The sequence below is a fragment of the Stigmatopora argus genome, chromosome 7 (genome assembly GCF_051989625.1).
Source record: "Stigmatopora argus isolate UIUO_Sarg chromosome 7, RoL_Sarg_1.0, whole genome shotgun sequence".
Lineage (NCBI taxonomy): Eukaryota > Metazoa > Chordata > Actinopteri > Syngnathiformes > Syngnathidae > Stigmatopora > Stigmatopora argus.
The window spans coordinates 9803957-9824387 of NC_135393.1; the positions used below are offsets into that span (position 1 = coordinate 9803957).

Consider the following 20431-nt stretch of genomic DNA (forward strand, 5'->3'; position numbering starts at 1 on the left):
TAATCAAAAAGTCTGAGTAATAGTGACTCAAAAGGTAAGAACTAGTTACATCAACTCAATCTATTTTAGAACTAGTTACATCAACTCAATCTATTTTAGAACTCGTTACATCAACTCAATCTATTTTAGAACTAGTTACATCAACTCAATCTATTTTAGAACTAGTTACATCAACTCAATCTATTTTAGAACTAGTTACATCAACTCAATCTATTTTAGAACTAGTTACATCAACTCAATCTATTTTAGAACTAGTTATATCAACTCAATCTATTTTAGAACTAGTTATATCAACTCAATCTATTTTAGAACTAGTTATATCCACTCAATCTATTTTAGAACTAGTTATATCAACTCAATCTATTTTAGAACTAGTTACATCAACTCAATCTATTTTTGTTAGGAGAACATTTAGTTAAAATCTGAATTTACACAATGCAATCTATTTAGTAATTATTTTGAGCATTGGGGTACATCCTGTTTGCTTTTTAGTTTCATTCAGAATATTACTGAGTTGTGATTAAGAAGTATAATTTAAGGTAAAAAATTGAACAATGGTAGGTTTACCTTCAAATTGAATTTAAGTTCAATTTTGAGGTCAGCTAATGAGTATTGAAGTACAAAAATGGATCAAGGAGTCATGTGGGCGGCTCTTCCAACGCAAAGAAGAAATTAAATAATGATGAGAGTGAGAAGGCACTGGCTTGTGTTACCTCCAGTACGCAGTCGACATGTGTTAGCTTTGCAAGACGAATGAAGAGGGTAATAGTTGACGGAAGCTGATGTGAATGAGTTATTGTGGTGACAGTAAGTGCAATTTGTCATTAGATACTATGTTTAATAAGGTTTCTATTCATGCGTTTCAAGATTAATTCACATTTTTTTGCGTCATAGTTCATGTCGTTATTGGTGGAAATGGACTTAGTGTCATTTAGAAAAAAATGAGTGATTGCAAATGTGCTGTTTGAAATCAATGGGGGTATTTAGTATGTAATCTGCCATCTTTTTTTCTGCATCCGGACATTTTAAAAGTTGAAAGGTTTTATATATTAATGATTGAGTTGCCTGGTTGTATCCTTTTTTTTATTTTTCAGGAGTTGGGTGATGATGAGCAAGTTTTGTCTGAGGTGAACTCAAGTACCAGTACTGATGACATCAATGATGCTTGGACCTACAAGTGGCGTCTTGGCCGCAGTTTGAGCCCCGAGTGGGAACTCGATATCCCTGACACTGACACACAATCTAGGTGACACACACTGTATTCCTTAGCCTGTTTTCTTAACTTCCGCAGCTGCATACTTAGTGGACTTAGTCTTGATGTGGCCTCAAAACATGATCGCAACTTATTTATTTTTCAAATATAGGCTATAACATGTTCTTTCTCATTTCCTAGCGCTACAAATATTTCAGTCAGTCCACAGAGGAGCAGTTCTCCAACTTCAGAGAGGAATTCTGTGGTCCTTGAAGATATGACCCGGATGGATCCTTCTCCCCTTCACAGTGCTGGGAGTCCGTGGATGGACGAAAGGAGAAGCAGGGACCGATCCCGAAGAACTTCAGGTCACTTCAACAAAAAAAAAAAACCTTTACTGCAATAAATATTCCACATTTCTCCTCATATGGTTTAATCATCTATATTTTATTTGAATTTCAGAGTCCAGGGGTGTCAGGGAACAAGAAAGTGGCTACTTCTCGCCAGACCAACGAGCCAATGGCGAACAAGATGATGCAAACAAACGATCATATCGTTACTATGAAAGGGGTCACCCGCTACCTAACAACTATATTGCTGAGCCAAAAGCCACTGTCCCATACAGGAATGTCAATCTAGGGGTTCCTTCCCAGAGGAGGAACCCTGTAACCTACATGCAGGACGCTTGGAGAAGTGAATCCCCCCAGAGATACACCTACCACTCCAATTTTAGAAGAGGAACCGAGTCATTGACAAACTCTCCGACACGCCACAACTCTGTAAGCCCAGACAGACACAAGATGTCAGACCTCCGAATGCGCTCTCTCTCCAGAAGTGAGACCAAATCTCACTTCTCTTCTCAAATTCCCTCACATGCACCCTCTCAGCAAACCTCGAGCAGGTCCAGTTCATCACGTATACAGGGCTCCATTGCCTCTCGAACGGTGTCACCATCCAGACCGACACCTTCGCACAAGCGCACAGACTCCTTTTCACAAGATGTTGGTTATGGAGCACATGAAGCATGCAACCAAGAACTTAGAAGCCCATCACAGGCTTCTAACCAGCATAGTTTAGATTCTGAGAGACTCTACCGGAATTTAGAGTCAATCTCCCGCCGGGCCTCCTCCTCAACATATCAACAAAACATGAACGAGGGTTCCCAAAGACCTCCTCGGACCAGAGAAGTGTCTTCACCAAGCCACGCTACACAGAGACAGCCATCTTCGAGAGACAGCAGACTGAGTGCCTCCCCGGGTTCCTGGCAAGGATCCATGCAGTCTGTACTGAGCGTCCCCGTCTCGTGCGGTTCCTCAGCTTCAAAACGTGGTGCGGCTCACCGGGGGTCAGTTACATCACCATCACAAGTTGCTATCACGGAAACAGACAACAAGTTCAGTGAGGGGAATATTAATATCGGTGACAGAAGCAGGAGTTGCGTGAGGAGAGGCATGGATGCCTTGTTTCTATCTGAACCCAATAAGACCTCACAAGAGCCAGATGAGGTAAAATCTGGTAAAATACACTCTCCACAAAAGTTACTCATGTTTTCCTTTTCAATTTCAGGTGGCAATGACAATGGAAGACTACATTGTACTGGCTGACATTCCAACAATCCAAGTGGAATCAGAGGAAGACTTTCCAGGTCTGAGGCGAAGAAATCAGAGTCCCAGTCCTTGTAGAGACCGAAAGTTCCGGACTCAAAGGTTTGTGCTACACTCTAATTTAAAAAAAAAAAATCTAGATGCTGTGGTTGCCAGAATTGTACATTTAAAAAAACTGGGAAAACTGTCAAAATGCTTCCTGCTAAATTAAAAATAAAATACCGTAACAAGAACTATGTTTTACCTGTTACTTTACAGCAAACGACTGTAAATAGAATGCATCTGTATCTGATCTTAGGGTTGTGGTGATCCCCTCAACAATTAGCATTTCAACTTGTGCTGCCACTATTGCAGTCAAGGGTGCTGAAAATAACAATGCACTTAACAGTTTTATATATTTTAGATCCCCTTGTAACGTTAAAATTGAGGCAAACACAACTGCCAACATAGTACAGTGAAATTCATGTTTTTTTTATTGCCATGCACCGTATTTTCGGACTACAAGTCGCAACAGCCAAATAATACACAATGAAGAGGAAAATGTATGTATATATATATATATATATATATATATATATATATATATATATATATATATATATATATATATATATATATAAATATATATATATATATATAGTAAGTCACATTTTGCGGAAGGCAATTTATTTTATTTCATCAGAAACCACAAACAAACATGTTAAAGTAACGATAGTAAAATGGAGAACAGGCTAAATAGGAATACTATGTGTTGTGGTGGTGAGTTGGAAAATGAAGTATATATTAAAAACAACTGCAAGAGGCCCAATACATTTTGACTGTGAGGGTTGACTTTGAATGATCACTTTAGTTAATATGCGATTGTTTTGAAGCCATCAGCCTCTGACCGACTATGACAGTTGGAAGTTTGAGTCGGATGAGAGAGGCAGAGGGAGAGAGCGAGGGAGGGACCGACGAGAGAAGAAGGACTCGGAGAATGGCCGAGTTTCACTCGGACCGTCAACATCATTTCTCCATGTTCAGGTGCCTTTCACTTATTTAATTCCAATGAATATAATTCTTCAACAATTTCACACTGTTCGTTATTATCGCAGAGTTTAGACAAGCAAAGTGGAGAATATAAATATGCAAAGGTGAAGGAGCCGCAGACACAGGTGAAACACTTGAATGTGTGTGTGTGTGTGTGTGTGTGTGTGTGTGTGTGTGTGTGTGTGTGTGTGTGTGTGTGTGTGTTCATTATCTCATTCCAAAATACCTGGGGCATATTTGTGCAGTAAAAAAAGACATTAGTTAGCTTAATGCCATTCAACTTAATTTAGTGTTTTTATTAATAGATTGGGAGATGCTCCAGGCTGACGGCAGAAATAGTATCTGAGGCAACAAACAGCATGATGGATAATTGCCTAGAGAGATGAAAATGTTGCCATCTAAAAATATTTTGTTGCCTGATTGAACTTTGAAGTACATGTTAATGCCCTTAATTAAACAAAATGAATTAAGTATTGAAAAACAAGTCCTAATTTCACCCATTTCATTTATTCCCACTCTTGCATTGGATACCATCAACCTTGTGAGTATCGCTTTTCTCATTCTCTTGTTCAAGTTTCATGGGATAAGATTGCATTCCTTTAAAAAATCCCTTTTTTGTCAAACTGATCCCACTCGGAGCATTGGATTTTGCATGTTTTAATAAAGTCCTTACCCCCATGTTGACATTTGGTATTCGATGCAAATGAGAAAGCAAATGCTCTTGACCACCATATGAAGAAATTCTCAAATTCTTGTAAACTCTGTTTTTCTTACTCTAACAGTAATGTAAATGTAGTGTTAATTTAGTTTCTTTTTCCATCTTTCCTTGTTTTAAACTTCCGTTTCATTTTTTTTATTGGTTTTGTCTGACGGAAACCTCAACAAAATGCTTATTCATGCTTCCTTTTACAACTTCCACTTAAAGATGCTGCCATTTTGGAGGGGTGGATGTCTCGACTGGATGAAAACGACAAGGTAAACATACACTTTAAAGGCAATTCCTATGCATGTTTTCCTCAAAGCTTCTATCCAATTTGTTGTTTTTTGACAGTGGAAGAAACACTGGTTTGTTCTGCGTGATGTGTCACTGAAGTATTATAGAGACCCAAAAGCTGAGGAGGTACATCTCAAGCTAAAATATGATGCTTATATTGCTGATTTTGGGAGGAATCTTCAACAAATATATATAGTTTTTCAGAATAAAAACCTAACAAAGGGTTTGTTGGTCGCTTAATGTTTCCTTTTCCAAAAAAAAAAGTTTAACACTTACAAGAGGACAACAATTGAAATTAGGAAATAATTATTGAAATTCTCCATATTTGGATTAATGAGGTTTCCGCCCGACATTGGCAATTTCCCTTCTCATGTTTATATTACTCTAGTGAACATATGTAACATTTTTTAAGGATTTTATGGTATTCTTCTCGTCCAATAGTCTGATAATGTGGACGGGGAGATTGACCTGTCCACTTGTTTCGGTGTGTCTGACTGGGAGGTGGAAAACAACTGTGGCCTACAGATTCATGTACAGTATTGTGCTTTTTGTTTTCTTGACTAATTGGGTTTAATGGCAATATGCAAGGCTATCGGCATTGTTTATTACTATTCAGTTTCACATGTATTATATTTCTGTGTGCTTCCTGTTTAACGATGTGTGTGCTTGTGTGTGTGTGTGTGTGTATGTGTGTATGTGTGTGTGTTTGCTGGGTCTTTTGATCACCCCCCAGACAAAGAGGACAGTGTTCACTCTCTCTGCAGTGACCTCTAGATTGCGGCGGAACTGGGTGACATTACTGAAGCAGGCCATCCAGAACAACACACAGTGAGTGTGACTCCGAATTGGGCACTGGCTGTGAAGAGAAAAAAAAATCATGCCTGTGGGAAAAGCCTCTTAGGTCTATAAATGCCTTTTCTGACATGGCTTAGATCACATTCCAACCTCAAAATATATTATCCTCCCCCAGGGGGTAATTGGGAAGACAGTTAGCTGTTTACTGAAAACCATAAATCAAACAAACAAGAAATGAAATTACAATAAATTAAAAGACCTCATGCAAAACTAGAATACATGCTTGCAAGAAAAAATACATATTAACGGTAACAGTAGTAACAATTCTGTAAAATTAAGTTTGGTAAGTTTCATCACTATTACGGTTCACTTTTCACCCTCCTGACTTGTTTTTAAGTGTTATTTTTACTCTGTTTTTTTATTATATCTTTACAATATTATTGTGTTATATACTGCCCTTACTCAGTGTTCAGTCAAATACAAAGACCAATAATGGTGTGTCAGCAGGATCCCAGGGGTCTGTACACATTTTATTTTCACTGTAATTTCTATTCACATCCTTACTAATTTGGTTATTGATTTGTTAAGGAACATTAATCCGTAAGTCAATTAGATCGTTTTCTAGAATCCTGTTTACACTTGAGTGGGGTTTACAGTATTAGTTGTGTAACTAATCTTCATCCTTATCCAACCATCTGAAGATAGCAAGTAAAGAAAATCGAATGCTCTGCTTTGAATAATTAATCAAGATACTGTCACATTAATCACAATCTGACTCTTCTATTTGCTATTTTATATTGCTCCTCATTATAATCACTGTAGCTTTTGTCTAGCTCTCATGGTAGTAGCTAAATTTCACATTGGCAGTTCATGAGATGATTTCCGAAATATTCTCATCTCGTCCAAGAAAAATGAATGTCACAATGAGTTGGAAATTCCTCAGTTCATCAAAGAGATGCAGGCCATGTGTTTGGGTGGTCTGTCTTCCGCAAAGCCTTCTATCTTTCGTCTGATGTGTAACATTAGCCCCTTAACTTTGCCTCGTTCTGTCCTCAGCCAATCAGAATGCGGTAGCGAGAAAGAGAACCCCCTCTCCCACGGCCCGTTGCCAGGTCAACCTGCTCCGCGCTTCACCTGCTTTGAGCCTGCAGTTTCCGGCAGCGCAGCTGCCTGCTCCCCTCGAGCTGAAGGCCCACGTACCCCAACAGACGTGGACGTTCGTGCGGAGGTGAGCTCAGACCCTCAGAGAAACGAAGAACAGGAGGAGGGTTGGGACGGCGATTGGGCCAAGAGGCTGGAGGAGAGGAACAGGTGGTTTGAGGACGGTATCCCCTTCAGCGAGATGGGCAGCCGCTGGGACTGCATGCAGCTGAAGAGGGGGAGTGTACCTGTCCCTGTTATTGACACCATGGACTCAGAGGTCAGCAGGAAGTGGATGGAATTTGAGAGGCTGTCATTTAGGGACATGAGCGCGCAATCACTCATCGGCACGCAGGCGTATCAAACGATCGCACAGCAGTCCCCTGATTCCCGTGTCGACCCCCAAACCCTTCAGTCAAGCACTGATGAGGATGAAGCGTTTGGCACCAGTCAACCAATTGACTGCTCAAAGGAGGTTCACGCCACTGTAAATGGGTCGCATATTGTTCGAACTAACACAGCCCTTCAAAAGGAGGTGAGAAAAGATAAGTGTGTATAGACACTTTTACTTTAATGGGGAAAACCGTTCAACTCAATGCACTTTATATCAGCGGCGGTCCGTGAATTTCCTAGCGACGCCTTCAGCGAATCAATCCAACCCTCAAAAACTATTTTATGACCATAAAACCTCTATTGCAGGTACAGCTTGCGACACATAAAATAATCATCAATAATAACCTCATACAATTGAAATATTATTTAGGAATATAGCCATATTTTACTCACCAAAAATCATTTTTACCTGTACACAATATCATCCTCCTATCTTTCCGCCTTCTTTTCTAGTCTGTGATTCAGATATTTCTTAGGCCAGCAGAGAAGGCCTTGAAGGCCCTGACGGCACACAACTGCTTTATATAATATTGATCCAATCACAACAAAATCCAGCTGATACAAGGTAGGGAGCTTATTTTGGATCACACTTATCGTATGATAAAACAGGCCGAACAGAAAGTCCTTGATGACCGTGGTGAGAAAAACCTACCTTCTAATTGGACAAAAGAGCAGAGCAATTATGTACTGCAGGTAGAGGGGGAAGGATAAAGAACACAACAATGCATTCATCCATCCAAGTTTCATACTACTTTTTACACATTGGGTTTTTAAAATTAAAATAAAAACTAAAATTAGTAATTGCTATTGGCTGAATATCAGGGAATGGAATTTGCCCCAGAATTTGAAGGAAGAATTATAGGAGAAACATTTAGAGACCTAAGGAAATTGAGCCATGGCCAAGTCAAAATGGTTCACCATCAACTTACCAAAGGGGGCCAGATCTATTTTATAGTTTTTTTCATGTTTCTATTTCAAACATAGCAGCTACTATTTGCATCATTTAATTTCCTGAAATCTGTCAACTTTTTTTGAGAAAGTTTGATATTTGAAATATAGAAGCTAAAGGATAAAATGTCTCAATACTGAAGGTAAAAAAAGCAAAGGGGCAAATTGATTTCTTGCTTATTGAAGATGTTTTGTCCTTAAAACAAAAGCTTTTGCAGGTACCTTCTAATTTGCAGGAATAAAAAGAAACTTCTTCAATGACCAAGAAAAAAAATCAAGTTTCCTAATGTCTAACATTTGTGCAAAACATGAACTGAATGACAGCGAATCTACAAAGTCTCCAAGAACAGCCTTTGTCTAACACAACCACAAGATAACAATGAAAAATGTACTGCATTTGCACTGCCATTTCTTTCCACACTCTGCACTTTCATCTCCCAGGTCCTGTCCCTTAGAAAGCAAATGGAAAGCATTAAGAGAGAGTGCGTGGCCATGGTGATAAAAGTGGAAAGCCCATGTGGACCCGGAGCCCCTTGTGAGGCCCAGCTTGAAGCCATGGAAGCTGCCCATCAGAAAGAAGTGCAAGAACTAAAGGAGAAACACGAGAGGGAGATCAGCGAGTTGGAAGAACATAGAAGCAGGATGCTCGAAGAACAGCGCCAAGCTTCTGCTAAAGGTTGAGTACATCATCTATGTATTTTCTATTATCTACAACAGTTCCAGTTTCCATAATGAGAGCTGTGGGAGTTTGAGATTGTCCCAAGCCAATGGCAAAATATTTTGGGATTATTTTGTTTCTGAAAAACAAAACAAACTATGTTTGAGAAATGTCAACCTTAAAAACAAAAGTATTGATGCTTTACATCGAATAACCATCATTTAAACTACATTTATGTCACATGCTGCAACAGCTGTTGGAGGTGAAGTGGAATGATAAGGAGAGATAATTTACCTTTCCCTATTTTGTATATTTAAAAATAAGTTATAACAATTAAATGATCATCATGATTATGTTCAGTAAGTATAATATGGCATATTTTGGTGCTGTTTTAAAAACAATGTGGGATTCTCTTTGCTTCCCGCTAAGTTTGACAGTAAATTCCAACCAGGACTGACATAAAACCACTTACAGTATTTTCACGACTATAAGGCGCACATAAAAGTCTTAAATTCTCTCCAAAATAGACAGGCCGCCTTATAATCCAGTGCGCTTTATATATGGACCTATACTAAAATTGTTATCACCATAAAATAAAATAAATCAGTCGATAGGGTACACCATCCTCTACAGGTCTCGCAACTACGGTAAGCAGCCTGCGACTTCATTTTCCCCCGTGCGCGGTTCATGCTGGGATATGTAGTTCTTTTGTTAATACACCCAGTATGACGGCGAGCACACTAATTTGGTGCTCGCCGTCATTCCGGGTGGATTGACAAAAGAACTCCTGCCGCTAAATGTTGGCGTCAACAGAGCATTCAGAGCTAGACTGCGAACTATATTAAAATAATATAAAAATTAAAATGTATCATTCTTTGAGGGTGCGCCTTATAATGCGGTGCGCCTTATAGTCGTGAAAATACGGTAACCTTCATTTTAGAAGATTTTTTTTCTGTCAAACAACCAAATGATGGGACATATCTCAGATAACTTATATTTAGGTCACGCGTGTTTCAAGAGACCATTGTGCATTGTAAAATACACTCTTATTTGATCATTCTAAAATGTGGATAGGAAATTGGTGATGAAAAAAAGACCGGCATCCACTGGAACAGACATCTTGTGGTAGTGAGTTGTGTATTGCCTTGTCTTGTGATGTTTTACCCTGATGCAGGAATAATTTTTTGACAAGCAAACATCATTACAGCCATGGAAATTCTAAGAGCAGGCCACAGAGAAGAGCTAGAAAATGCCGGAATACTTCCTGGGGGTGATGCACACATGGTGGAATCTCATAGCGATTACGTGTAAGCAATCACATGTTTAACCATTACACAGCAACCATGACCTTACGTGTAACAACTCATGTTCATGAAGAACTATATTATTGGCATTTCAGGCCGCCTGGGGGGATGTGGCAGCGTGAATTGGATGTGTTGTCTGAGCGTTTCTCCGAGAAATGCCAGCGGAAAAGCCTCACAGATCAGTGTGGCCAAAGAAGAGAAATTGATCTTGAATGCAAAGGGAGAGAATTCCAACAACTTCAGAAAGAGAACCAGGTCAAAAACTGAATATTGGGCAAAATAACAACCAAATTTAAAAATATATACTATACTATTGGTTGTGTACGACTGCAGGAGTTCATCAATCAAAGCATACAATTTACTTTATTTCAGGAGCTTAAAGCCAAGCTGGCAGAAGAGATTCGCCGCATGCGTTATTTCATCACAGGGCAGCGGCCGGATGTGCTTTCCCTCGGCAATGTGGCATCAGAAGTTGAGGTAGTGACGGCAGTACTCACGTCATATGTCACATTCCAGCTGTTACATAAGTACTACTGTGGAGTTTGTTAACCTCGCAGTATTCAGTCCCCATTTTTTTAAAATCTTAAATTGGATTTGGCAAATGTGTGTGCTGAGGGATTTAGGACCCTATTTAGAAAGAAAAATGGTTAGACAACGTTTGCGGAATGTGTTGTCTTACATCAAAGTAATGAGTCCCTGGTGCATCATTACTTTGGTCCTCCTTTATCCATCATGGCCTTGTTAGTCTCCCAAGTTTGATTCCATTGACCACTACACACTGCTCTCTACTGGTTGACCAGTAAAGCTTCCTTTCTTCAAGAATAAATTCAATGTAGTTTCTATGGCAGACAAAACGATTAAGTGATAGCTTGGGGAATGGCAGTTTTTTTAAGTGTACTATAAAGGTTATGTTTTAATAACATTACTTTTCTTGCAAATAAGATTGAAAAAATTATATTGATATTGTAAAATTGACTGCCAGAAATAATGCTCTTGGAAAGACAAAAACAATTACTAATACAATTTGTAGCAACTAGAATTGTGTGGATGTCGCAGTCAAAGAGCACAAATTTGGTCGTGATCTGGGGATGTTTAGTTATTTGTTATTCATTTCCCTATTAGTGCGACACACATTGAATCTCTTTGAACATTTTTACCCCTCAGATGGTGCTTAGAGCCAAAGAAAATGAGGTGGAGTCTCTTAAGATGGAGGTCAACTGCCTACAGAATGAAGTACAGTCTCTCACTAAGGTATGACTATAAACAAAGTGCCGGAAACTGACATTAGCATTTGAAACTGTCACAAGCAAATAAGATACAGTAAAAAAGCTTCAATACAAATTATGTCTTTAAAATATTATAACTGGGAAAAAGTCCAGCTGTGTTGGCTATGTCCTAATACGTATATTTTTGTTTTCGTATTGTATTGCTAGATATTGAATCGATTTGAATTGACTTTAATAATTGATCATTATTGGCTTCAAGTCTAATTTTGCTAAGAATTGCATATAACAGACATTTTAATCAGTGGATGCAAATGTGTACCACACATTGCATCCACTTAAACAAATTTCCTTTTTTTTAGGAGAAAGAGGCTGCCTATGAACGCTATAAGGAGGCTTATGTCGAGTTAAGTGATATGAAGGACCGAAGCAGGTTAGAGATGGATTCTCTGACTGACCACTAGACTGGTCAATACTGCACGACAGGAGAGAGACCAAGGGGAGATTCTGAACAATGAAGTTAACTAGAAATTGCATTAAAAAGGAGAAATAAAGAAAATTATTCTCACAAAAAATGATCTCATGCACAAGTCGGAACACTGCCATGCAAAGACAACAATGCTCTCATAAGTTATTGAGTCACTTTATTGACATCAAAATTTGCATACATGCAAACAAGAGTGAATGCTTTTAATAATGAAAGCCTCATATGATATGATATTTGAAATAATTGGTTGATGTACATAAATAGAAGATAGAAGGGCAAGATGGGCAGAGGTAGGTGGAAGGACGAGTGCCTCATCTTCCCCTGGCTGCAAGATATTTGATTTACCAACCCCTCCTGTAGGAAATAAAAAAAAACAAGGCAAGTTTTTACACACAACACAATGGATTAAATGATTATGAACCTAATATGTCTTACATAAGGTCGCATATGATGTGACAAAAGTCAGTTCAGTCATCGTCGTCATCATCCTCAGGGACAAAGATATCATGCTCCTCCAAAAGAGCGGCAAAGTTCTTGCTTATCAGAGTTCCCACATAGAGAAATGGCACCACCACTGCAGTCATGCGGATGAGACCGAAGGGGGTCTAAAAAGTTTTTTTAAAGAAACATGAACCTTAGAACTTTAAACTGAAGCATACATTGAGAACATAAAATTAAATTGGTCATCTAATGTTATAAATTACGACATCCTGGTTTGGATTGTCCAGATTTTTATTTTTATTTTTTCGCTGTTGCTTTACATTTACTCTTGTTTCTGCAGTCTATTTCAGTGTGAATGTAAATACATACATACATAATATAGAACATACTGGATGTATTCTTTTTTTTGCCCTATCCTTCCTTATACATCTGGATTGTTTAGTTGCTTGTAACATTTAACTCATTCACTGCAACTGACATTTATACACATCAAATCCATTTCAACTAAGGAGGCTGGATTAATAATAAATACATTTAATGGCTTGATTTTTTGCTCCTATTCCGATTCCTTTTATTGATTATTTATTTGTCTGTCTGTTCTTACTTGTGCACTATGTGGTGAAAGCTTTAAATCTCATTATACTTGTATAATGACAATAAAAGCATTCCATTCAATTCAATTCAATCCTCTGAAAATAACGTGATCGCATTCTGGGCGTGGCTAAATCATTGTTTGTTTTAGGATTATTAATTTAGGGTGTGCCCTGCCTGGTGCCTGTAGTTAGCTGGGATAGGCTCCAGCACCTCCGCTACCTTATGAGGATAAGCGATTTAGAAAAGGAATGAATTAATATTTCTTAATGCGTATTCACTCGTATTTGATTTGAAATCGGATTACTCACAGCACAAGGGCGTAATGATTTAATCAAAGTCTAACAGAGAAAAATTATCCGGCATCAAACTGTCGTGCCGGTGATTTGCATATGATTGTAGTAACCTGAAAAAAACACGGAGAAAAATACTATTTGAATAAAACATTGCGATATTCACTATATGATTTAATGATGATGTGCCATAAATCTATAAATCGCATGCTGGATGAACGTTTTAAATACTAGTTACAATAATACGAGCCTTTTCCTTTACCAGCACGCGAATAAATTACAAATGTAGCCATTTCCCCAGGCTATTCATCTCAAATACTAATAATAATCGTACGTAGAAAAACTTCCTGATATTTTCTCATTAGTGTAAATACGTGTCCATTGGTTTATTTGAGTAGCGCAAACGAAAATGACCAAAGGTGATTGGCCAAAGCAAATGTCGCACAAAACTACGTCCCGCCCCTAGGCATCTGGATCTTTGCCTTGACAAGACTACCAACAACACTTACTTTATCCGGTTTTGGGAGGATTGCTCCTGTAGACGAAGAAACCACATTTCGACTTTGCATTGTCCTGTTTAGATATGATATCTTTGAGGGGTTGTTACGGCCCAGTAAGGCATAATTCCTGGTGTTGGCCCGTAGAAACACCCGTAAAACGTTCATCGCCATTTTTTCAGTGACAAAACAGTGGGTGGCAAACGTCATAGAGAGAGAGAGAGAGAGCGAGACTAGGGCATACGACGCATTGTGAGTCAACTGGAAAGGCCGTCATGACTTGCCGGCCATTTTGTGTCAGTGCCATTCGATGAACGCAATTAAAAGAAATAGCGTTAAATTGCTCAATTTTCAACCAATGTTTAAAACGGCTTTGTTTTTCATAAACATCAGGCTTGAAATAACTGCACACTATATATATACTTAATAATATAGACACGGATTTTTACAAGCCAAACCTTTTAAAAATCCGTAAATATTTCACCAAGTGAATAGAGCATATCACCTTAGATTTTTCACTCAAGATTTCGCAAGAGATTTTCATTGTTTTAACATGGGCGACTGTTACTGATGCCGGGGAACCCGCCCTTTCGCATCTAGCTCATTTGATATGTGATATCTACGGACAAAACAGCGGGCGGCAAAAAATGACGTGTTGGGCGTGTATCTTTTTGATGACGTTGTGGTATTCAATGTTCACCCTTTTATTATAAACGAGGTCGAAGTTGAATGACTGTTTAAATGCTGTTACACTAAGATCTCTGGAATCAGTAATACAGTGTCGTCACCCAGCACTATTTAATTAATAACATATTTAAGAATCGTCTTGTGTAGTTTAAGAACGTTAGCTATCTGACAGATCTGTAAACTTAGTACTCTTTACTTTACCTTTAATTAACTATTGTGTGACTGCTAAAATTATATCTCATTTGTATAGGTTCAAATACAATAATCCTTAGTAACATGGCAACAGTTTCGGTTGCTAAACAAGCACTATCCAACCAACCAACCTTGAAGCGGAAACGTTAGTGCGCGCTCTGGCACCGCGAGAACGCGCGCGTACGGGAAGTGGAGAAACGGAAAAAACGACACCGAAGCTAAATTTGCCAACTTTTAGCCGACGGTTGATAGTATAATGTTAATAAGTCGAGATTTATTTTGACCAAAGATTTAATGCGCTCAACCAAAAAGCTCCCCCCGTCCCGCGTTGACGTGCAGTCATCGCTCTTATAATTTCTTTACACGAGCCGGTGACTCCGCCAGTTTTCAAACGGGCAATTCTCCTTCCTCCAGCCCGGCCTCAAAGTCACTTTTTTGTAGCACGGCATTTTAAACGACACCAAGTACACTGAAATATACCAGCACACGCTCAGCTTCGTGGCTTAAAGTTGTTCCGCTGTGGGGGAAAGTTAGCGACTGAGGCCTAAGCGACCGACAAGGGTTACATGTGTGAAGACCGCGGCCGAGAAGGCGCTGCTACCCTTAAAAACGCGCAAACATGTCGGCCCAGGCTCAAATGCGAGCAATGCTGGACCAGCTCATGGGAACGGGGAGAGACGGTAAGCACGGCTGCTATTTTTATGGTCCTCTAAAATGTCAGCTCATGTTGTGCGCTAATGTTAGCATGCATGCTATCGCGGATGTGTTGGTGCTAGCAATAGCTTCATTGCTAACCTCTCGCGTGTTTACTTTGCTTATCAACCTGTTGGTCACATGGCAATCGTTCAACTTCACTAGGTATAAAATATCAAAGCGTTACATGGATTATTTTGTTCACGGATGCGTTAGAAGAGTGAGTTTATTTTTACCTAGTGCGGCAATTACACCTGTGAGCCTCCCTCAGCTTCACCTAAATTATAGATAGAGATGTGCTGTCACCATCCTCGTGAAGAAAATCTTGAATTCACATGTGACCAGCCGAATTAAAACTTCAAACTAAATGCAAATAATCAGAGGATTCATTCATTTTCTGTACCGCTTGTCCTCACTAGGGTCACATGGGGTGCTGGAGCCTATCCAGCTGATTTCGGGCACCAGGTGGGGGACAGCCAATCGCAGGGCACAAGGAGACGGGGCAACCATTCATGATCACGCTCATACCTCGGGGCAATTTAGTGTCCAACTAGCCTAGCATTCATGTTTTTGAGATGTGGGAGGAAACCAGAGTACCCGGAGAAAACCAACGCAAGTCCGGGGAGAACATGCAAACTCCACACAGGCAGTACCGACCTAGGATCGAACCCACGGCCCCATAACTGTGAAGCCGACGTGCTAACCACTCGGGCTCTGGGCCGCCTATTCAGAGGATGATGTTGTAATTTATTGTCCACTCTGCTCTCCCTCCCATTTAAAATGCATTCAATATTTACTATTGACAAACTCACTTAAATCACCGCAGTGGAATGAAATATGCTACACGATTGGACATCTTTCATCGTCAATGGCAATGAAAAAAGCTAATTACACTACAGCAACTTTCATACAACTGGGCAAAGTTGAGTGTACTAAGATCAATGATGTATCATGACATGTACACTAAGTGCTGTTTTTATGTTTTTAAATAGGAGACTCCATGAGACAGAGAATCAAATTCTCGGATGACCGGGTGTGCAAAAGTCACCTTTTGGATTCCTGCCCCAATGACATTCTTTCTGGCACTGTAAGTAGCTCACACATGCATTAGTTGGAGTTGACACCGTTTCAAGACTATACTCTGATGGGTTTGATGTCTAATAAGCTTGTTTAACTTTTTTCTTTTTATGCATTCATGATTTATTTTGAAACTGTAGAGAATGGACCTGGGAGAGTGTGTAAAAGTCCACGATTTGGCCCTCAGGGCAGACTTCGAGATTGCCTCCAAGGAGCAGGAATACTTCTTTGAACTTGATGTGAGTCATTAACAATACACACACCCTGCAGGTCAATTCCTATGCCCTCAAAATGTGAGGTCTCTCTATTTTTCCCCCCTATTCCATTTAAACCATGAAATCAATTTCTTTCCCCATTAGATCTGGCCCAACCTAAGCCGCCCCCTGATTCACAATTTTCACCTCCATATTCATGGTTTTAATAGGGAAAACAAATGTGTTACTTTGAAGGGAAAATCTTAAGAAAAAACATTGCACGTGTTATTTCTGAGACACTGTATGAATCAAAACTACATTATTAGGTTCATTATTATAAGGAATTAATTCATCCAGTAATGGTTGTTTTCTTACTGCAAAACAGAAAAGAACCAACAAACAGTAAATGTTCCTTTGCCGACATCTACAGGTGAAAAATTATAGCAAGTCTTGTGTGCCATACCCTTGATTCAGTCATCATTTTTTTTAGTTATAAATACAGCTTATATGCGAGAAAAATGGTAAGTTGTTGCTTTCTAAACTTGCCCTTTACAAAAGGAGATTTTATAATGGCATCAATATCCCATCGTAAAAATGTTCTTGGAAGCCTTGAATCAAAGTTGCGTCAAAAGAAAAGACGCCAATATAGATTCATCTTTACCTATTTTGCATGTTGCTTTTCAGGCTGCCGAGCACCTTCAGTCTTTTATCGCTGACTGTGACCGCCGGACCGAGCTAGCAAAGAAGCGATTAGCAGAGACGCAAGAGGAGATCAGCGCCGAAGTCACAGCAAAGGTGACAACATCACGCCGCTCGAGTTAAAAAAACATCCAATTAGCTGCATTCGGTGAAACCTCAGGTGTCATCTGTGTTTTCATTAGGCTGAACGTGTACACGAGCTGAATGAGGAGATCGGGAAGCTGCTGGCAAGTGCGGAGCAGCTCGGAGTTGAGGGCAATGTAGATGAGGCTCAGCAGATGCTGGAAAAAGTGGAGAGGACCCGGACCATGAAGAAAGAAGCTGAGGTCAGAGGAAAGGATGGCTGAATGAAAAGTCATTTTTAATTGGTTACAATACAAGGTTGTTTTTGTCTGTTTGCTTTGTTAATAGGATGTTTACAGAAACTCGATGCCAGCCTCCAGTTTTCAGCAGCAAAAATTGCGTGTGTGCGAGGTTTGCTCTGCTTACTTGGGGCTCCATGACAACGATCGGCGGCTGGCCGACCACTTCGGAGGGAAACTTCACTTGGGATTTATTGAAATTCGTGAGAAGCTTGAAAAGCTCAGGGTAAGCAGCTACAACTTTGATAGGGTTTAAGTTTAAAAAAAAAAAAACCAGTTATGTTGGAAAAATTCCTGAAACACCAGAAGCTATTCCTGATTGGGACTGACATTACTAGTTTGTTTATTTACCAGCAAATCATAACAAAACGTTAACTACACTTATGTCTATTTAATACTTAAGGCTTCTGAAAAAGTATATGTTGTTCCCACTTTGATTGCAGAAAGCAGTTGTAGAGAAACAAGAAAAATTGCGAACAAAACGCAGAGAGGAACGTGAACGAGAGGACGAACGAGATAAGCAATGGGAATTGGAACGGGAAAGGGAACGAGAACGGGAACGAGAGCGGGAACGAGAACGGGAACGGGAGCGAGAACGGGATTGGGAGCGGGAACGCCGGAGGTAGGGTGTCACCCTTTGCCACAATCTTATCCTGCCATCAGATGTGGTGCAGTCGTATTTATACAGTGTGCTCATGCAGGTCGCGATCCAGAAGCGGAGAACGATACAGGTATAACTGCTATATTTGATCAGTTAGTCCAGCTCATAAATTAAGCCAACTTTTGAAATCTTCTGTTAAGTGTAAACATCACCTTGTGATGTTTGTTTTTCTCACGCTCAAACGTAGGGACGGAGGCAGTTCGTCTTCCCATCGGCCCAGACGCCACCGCTCTTCTCATTCTAGAGAGGAGGGCGGGGACCGGGATCGAGAACGAGAGAGGAGGCATCGACACAAGGAAAAACACCGCTCCCACTCGCACTCTCACAGGCACAAGAGAAAGAGGTAGGAGTCATTGTGAGCCGCCCATGATTGGCAGAATATATTTTCATTTAAAAATTAGATCTTGGAGCAAAAAACTGAGCATCACTTGCATCTATTTAAGTTTAAAATATGTATATATATAATATAATATATATAATCGGACATAGGCTTTGTCATCATCATTGACTCGACAAAATCCTAATTTTCATCATACCCAGCTGCGTACGACAAAATTGGTAATTTTTTTACATACAAAGAGTTGTGCTATTAAAATGACTAAGACTTTTTAGATTAATGATTTTACAAAGTTGCTAAATAGTGATATTCACCCCCCCCCCCTCTTTTTCACAATTGAGTCTTCATAGTTTCATGAGAATTAGTTCTGAATTATCAGAAGCTGATTTTTATGAGAATCTCATGCATTATTGTGAGGGGGTGCCAAAATCGCCAACAGAGGGCAGCAAATCGTTAGTTTCTGGCAACTCATTCCACCAGTAGCTGCGACCAGGAAGGAGCATATCACAGAGGATGACGTTTTAAACATTTATGTATGGCTTGGCAAAGTATGCGGTGTGGTAGAAATGTGTGTCATAAATCGAACAAGTACAACCAATGAAATCATGGGTATATCTGAATACTGTAAAATACAAATGGGGATTATCCATGATAATGTGGAGGTTTTCCCAGGGAAAGGCCAGATGACAAACATTCATACTGTCAATTTTTATCAGCTACAGAGGTCATGCCATCGGACTATAAAAATATGAGTGCCATTCATCTCAGATTCCTTTTTACCGTGGGGCAAAAAAATACTTAATAGCTGTCCAATACTGCAAATACTCCTACTAGCATTAAATAGTCACTAAAATACTGAATACTAGAATAGTCTTAATACTGGCGGTGGTGTGTAATTTTGAGAAAATTTACCCAATTGGTGCCCCATTGTTATTAACTAGATTTTTTTAATTATTATTTTTTTGCCATTTTGTCTTTTGTTGGCTGGTTTTCTGCTTTCTGCATATTATTTGAGATAAGCCAAGCAGCAGGAAACACAGTTCTACACTGTGATGAGACCTTATTGTTGTCGTTACAGGTCCTCCGGAGAAAGATCATCTCACACCCAAGACCTGGAGCTCTCGCTCCCCAAGGAAGAGAGTCAGGAGCAGGCTGCAGAGGAATGGGGCGACAGCAGGCCGGATTTCAGAGACTGGGAGGACAAAGAGAGGTCCACCTCTCCAGACATGGCGAGGGAGATGCAACGGGAGCGATCGCTGTCCTTAGAGCGGGACCAACATTCCAGCTCCGAGGAGCGAGAGTCGGGAGAGATTTGAAGGGGACAGAAAGAAGCTGGGCGGAACACGTCTCTTGATGTCAATCTATTGTTAATAGAGACATTGGCTCATATTCAAAGTGGCATGCCTACATTTAACTGGGTGGAACGTTACATTGGGGATGAGGGGATGTTGTCAATTTAACAAGGCAAGAGCATCTTTTATGTGACTTCACATGAAGTTTGTTCGGTTTAATTTGGCAATTATTTTGACCACGTTGAGTGTTTTAAATTTGCTTACAAGTGCTGATTTTGTAAAAAAAAATATTTTATCATTAGTTCCATGTGTTTTTTTCCCATTAGCACTGTTAAGTTTCAGTAGAAATTGCTCATTTGTGCAGGGTTTGGAAAAATCATTCCCTAACCCCTGCAGTCCATTTCTATCGGGGAAGAAAAACGGCAAGTCTAATCGTTTACTTTCTTTTGTGAAATTTGCCACTTGGGGTATAATTTAAAATGCAGATTCTTGAAAGTTTGTGTAACTTCACTTGTCATCAAACTGATGCAGCTCAGTGGCATGCATGTTAACCATGTTTACATCCGGGGGTGCTGAGGGGGCTTATACTTTGCTGTGCTGCCATAAAGTGTAATAAACTTTTGCTTGATATGAAATGTTAAGTGCAGT

General features: G+C 39.7%; 3 protein-coding genes across 3 annotated transcripts; 2 read left to right on the forward strand and 1 right to left on the reverse strand.

The window, feature by feature from the left end:
* The first annotated feature begins 760 nt into the window (after positions 1 to 760).
* On the forward strand, positions 761 to 12401 carry LOC144077210 (uncharacterized). Its single transcript, XM_077604774.1, has 17 exons — positions 761 to 807; positions 1095 to 1246; positions 1394 to 1560; positions 1655 to 2697; positions 2759 to 2898; positions 3669 to 3819; positions 3891 to 3989; positions 4877 to 4945; positions 5261 to 5350; positions 5553 to 5647; positions 6671 to 7289; positions 8537 to 8771; positions 9961 to 10060; positions 10153 to 10312; positions 10430 to 10537; positions 11222 to 11308; positions 11643 to 12401. Exons 3-17 carry the CDS (start codon positions 1470 to 1472, stop codon positions 11742 to 11744), a joined length of 3189 nt encoding a protein of 1062 aa, XP_077460900.1. The 5' UTR covers positions 761 to 807; positions 1095 to 1246; positions 1394 to 1469; the 3' UTR covers positions 11745 to 12401.
* On the reverse strand, positions 11908 to 13805 carry LOC144077673 (essential MCU regulator, mitochondrial-like). The gene is made up of 3 exons (XM_077605574.1): positions 13602 to 13805; positions 12203 to 12372; positions 11908 to 12121 (listed from the first exon to the last, which is right to left on the reverse strand). Exons 1-2 carry the CDS (start codon positions 13797 to 13799, stop codon positions 12235 to 12237), a joined length of 336 nt encoding a protein of 111 aa, XP_077461700.1. The 5' UTR covers positions 13800 to 13805; the 3' UTR covers positions 11908 to 12121; positions 12203 to 12234.
* Positions 13806 to 14269: 464 nt separating this feature from the next.
* Positions 14270 to 20418, forward strand: LOC144077672 (putative RNA-binding protein Luc7-like 1). Its single transcript, XM_077605573.1, has 10 exons — positions 14270 to 15148; positions 16154 to 16248; positions 16379 to 16477; positions 17117 to 17227; positions 17314 to 17457; positions 17543 to 17719; positions 17937 to 18115; positions 18195 to 18224; positions 18342 to 18497; positions 19570 to 20418. Exons 1-10 carry the CDS (start codon positions 15088 to 15090, stop codon positions 19805 to 19807), a joined length of 1290 nt encoding a protein of 429 aa, XP_077461699.1. The 5' UTR covers positions 14270 to 15087; the 3' UTR covers positions 19808 to 20418.
* Positions 20419 to 20431: the final 13 nt, after the last annotated feature.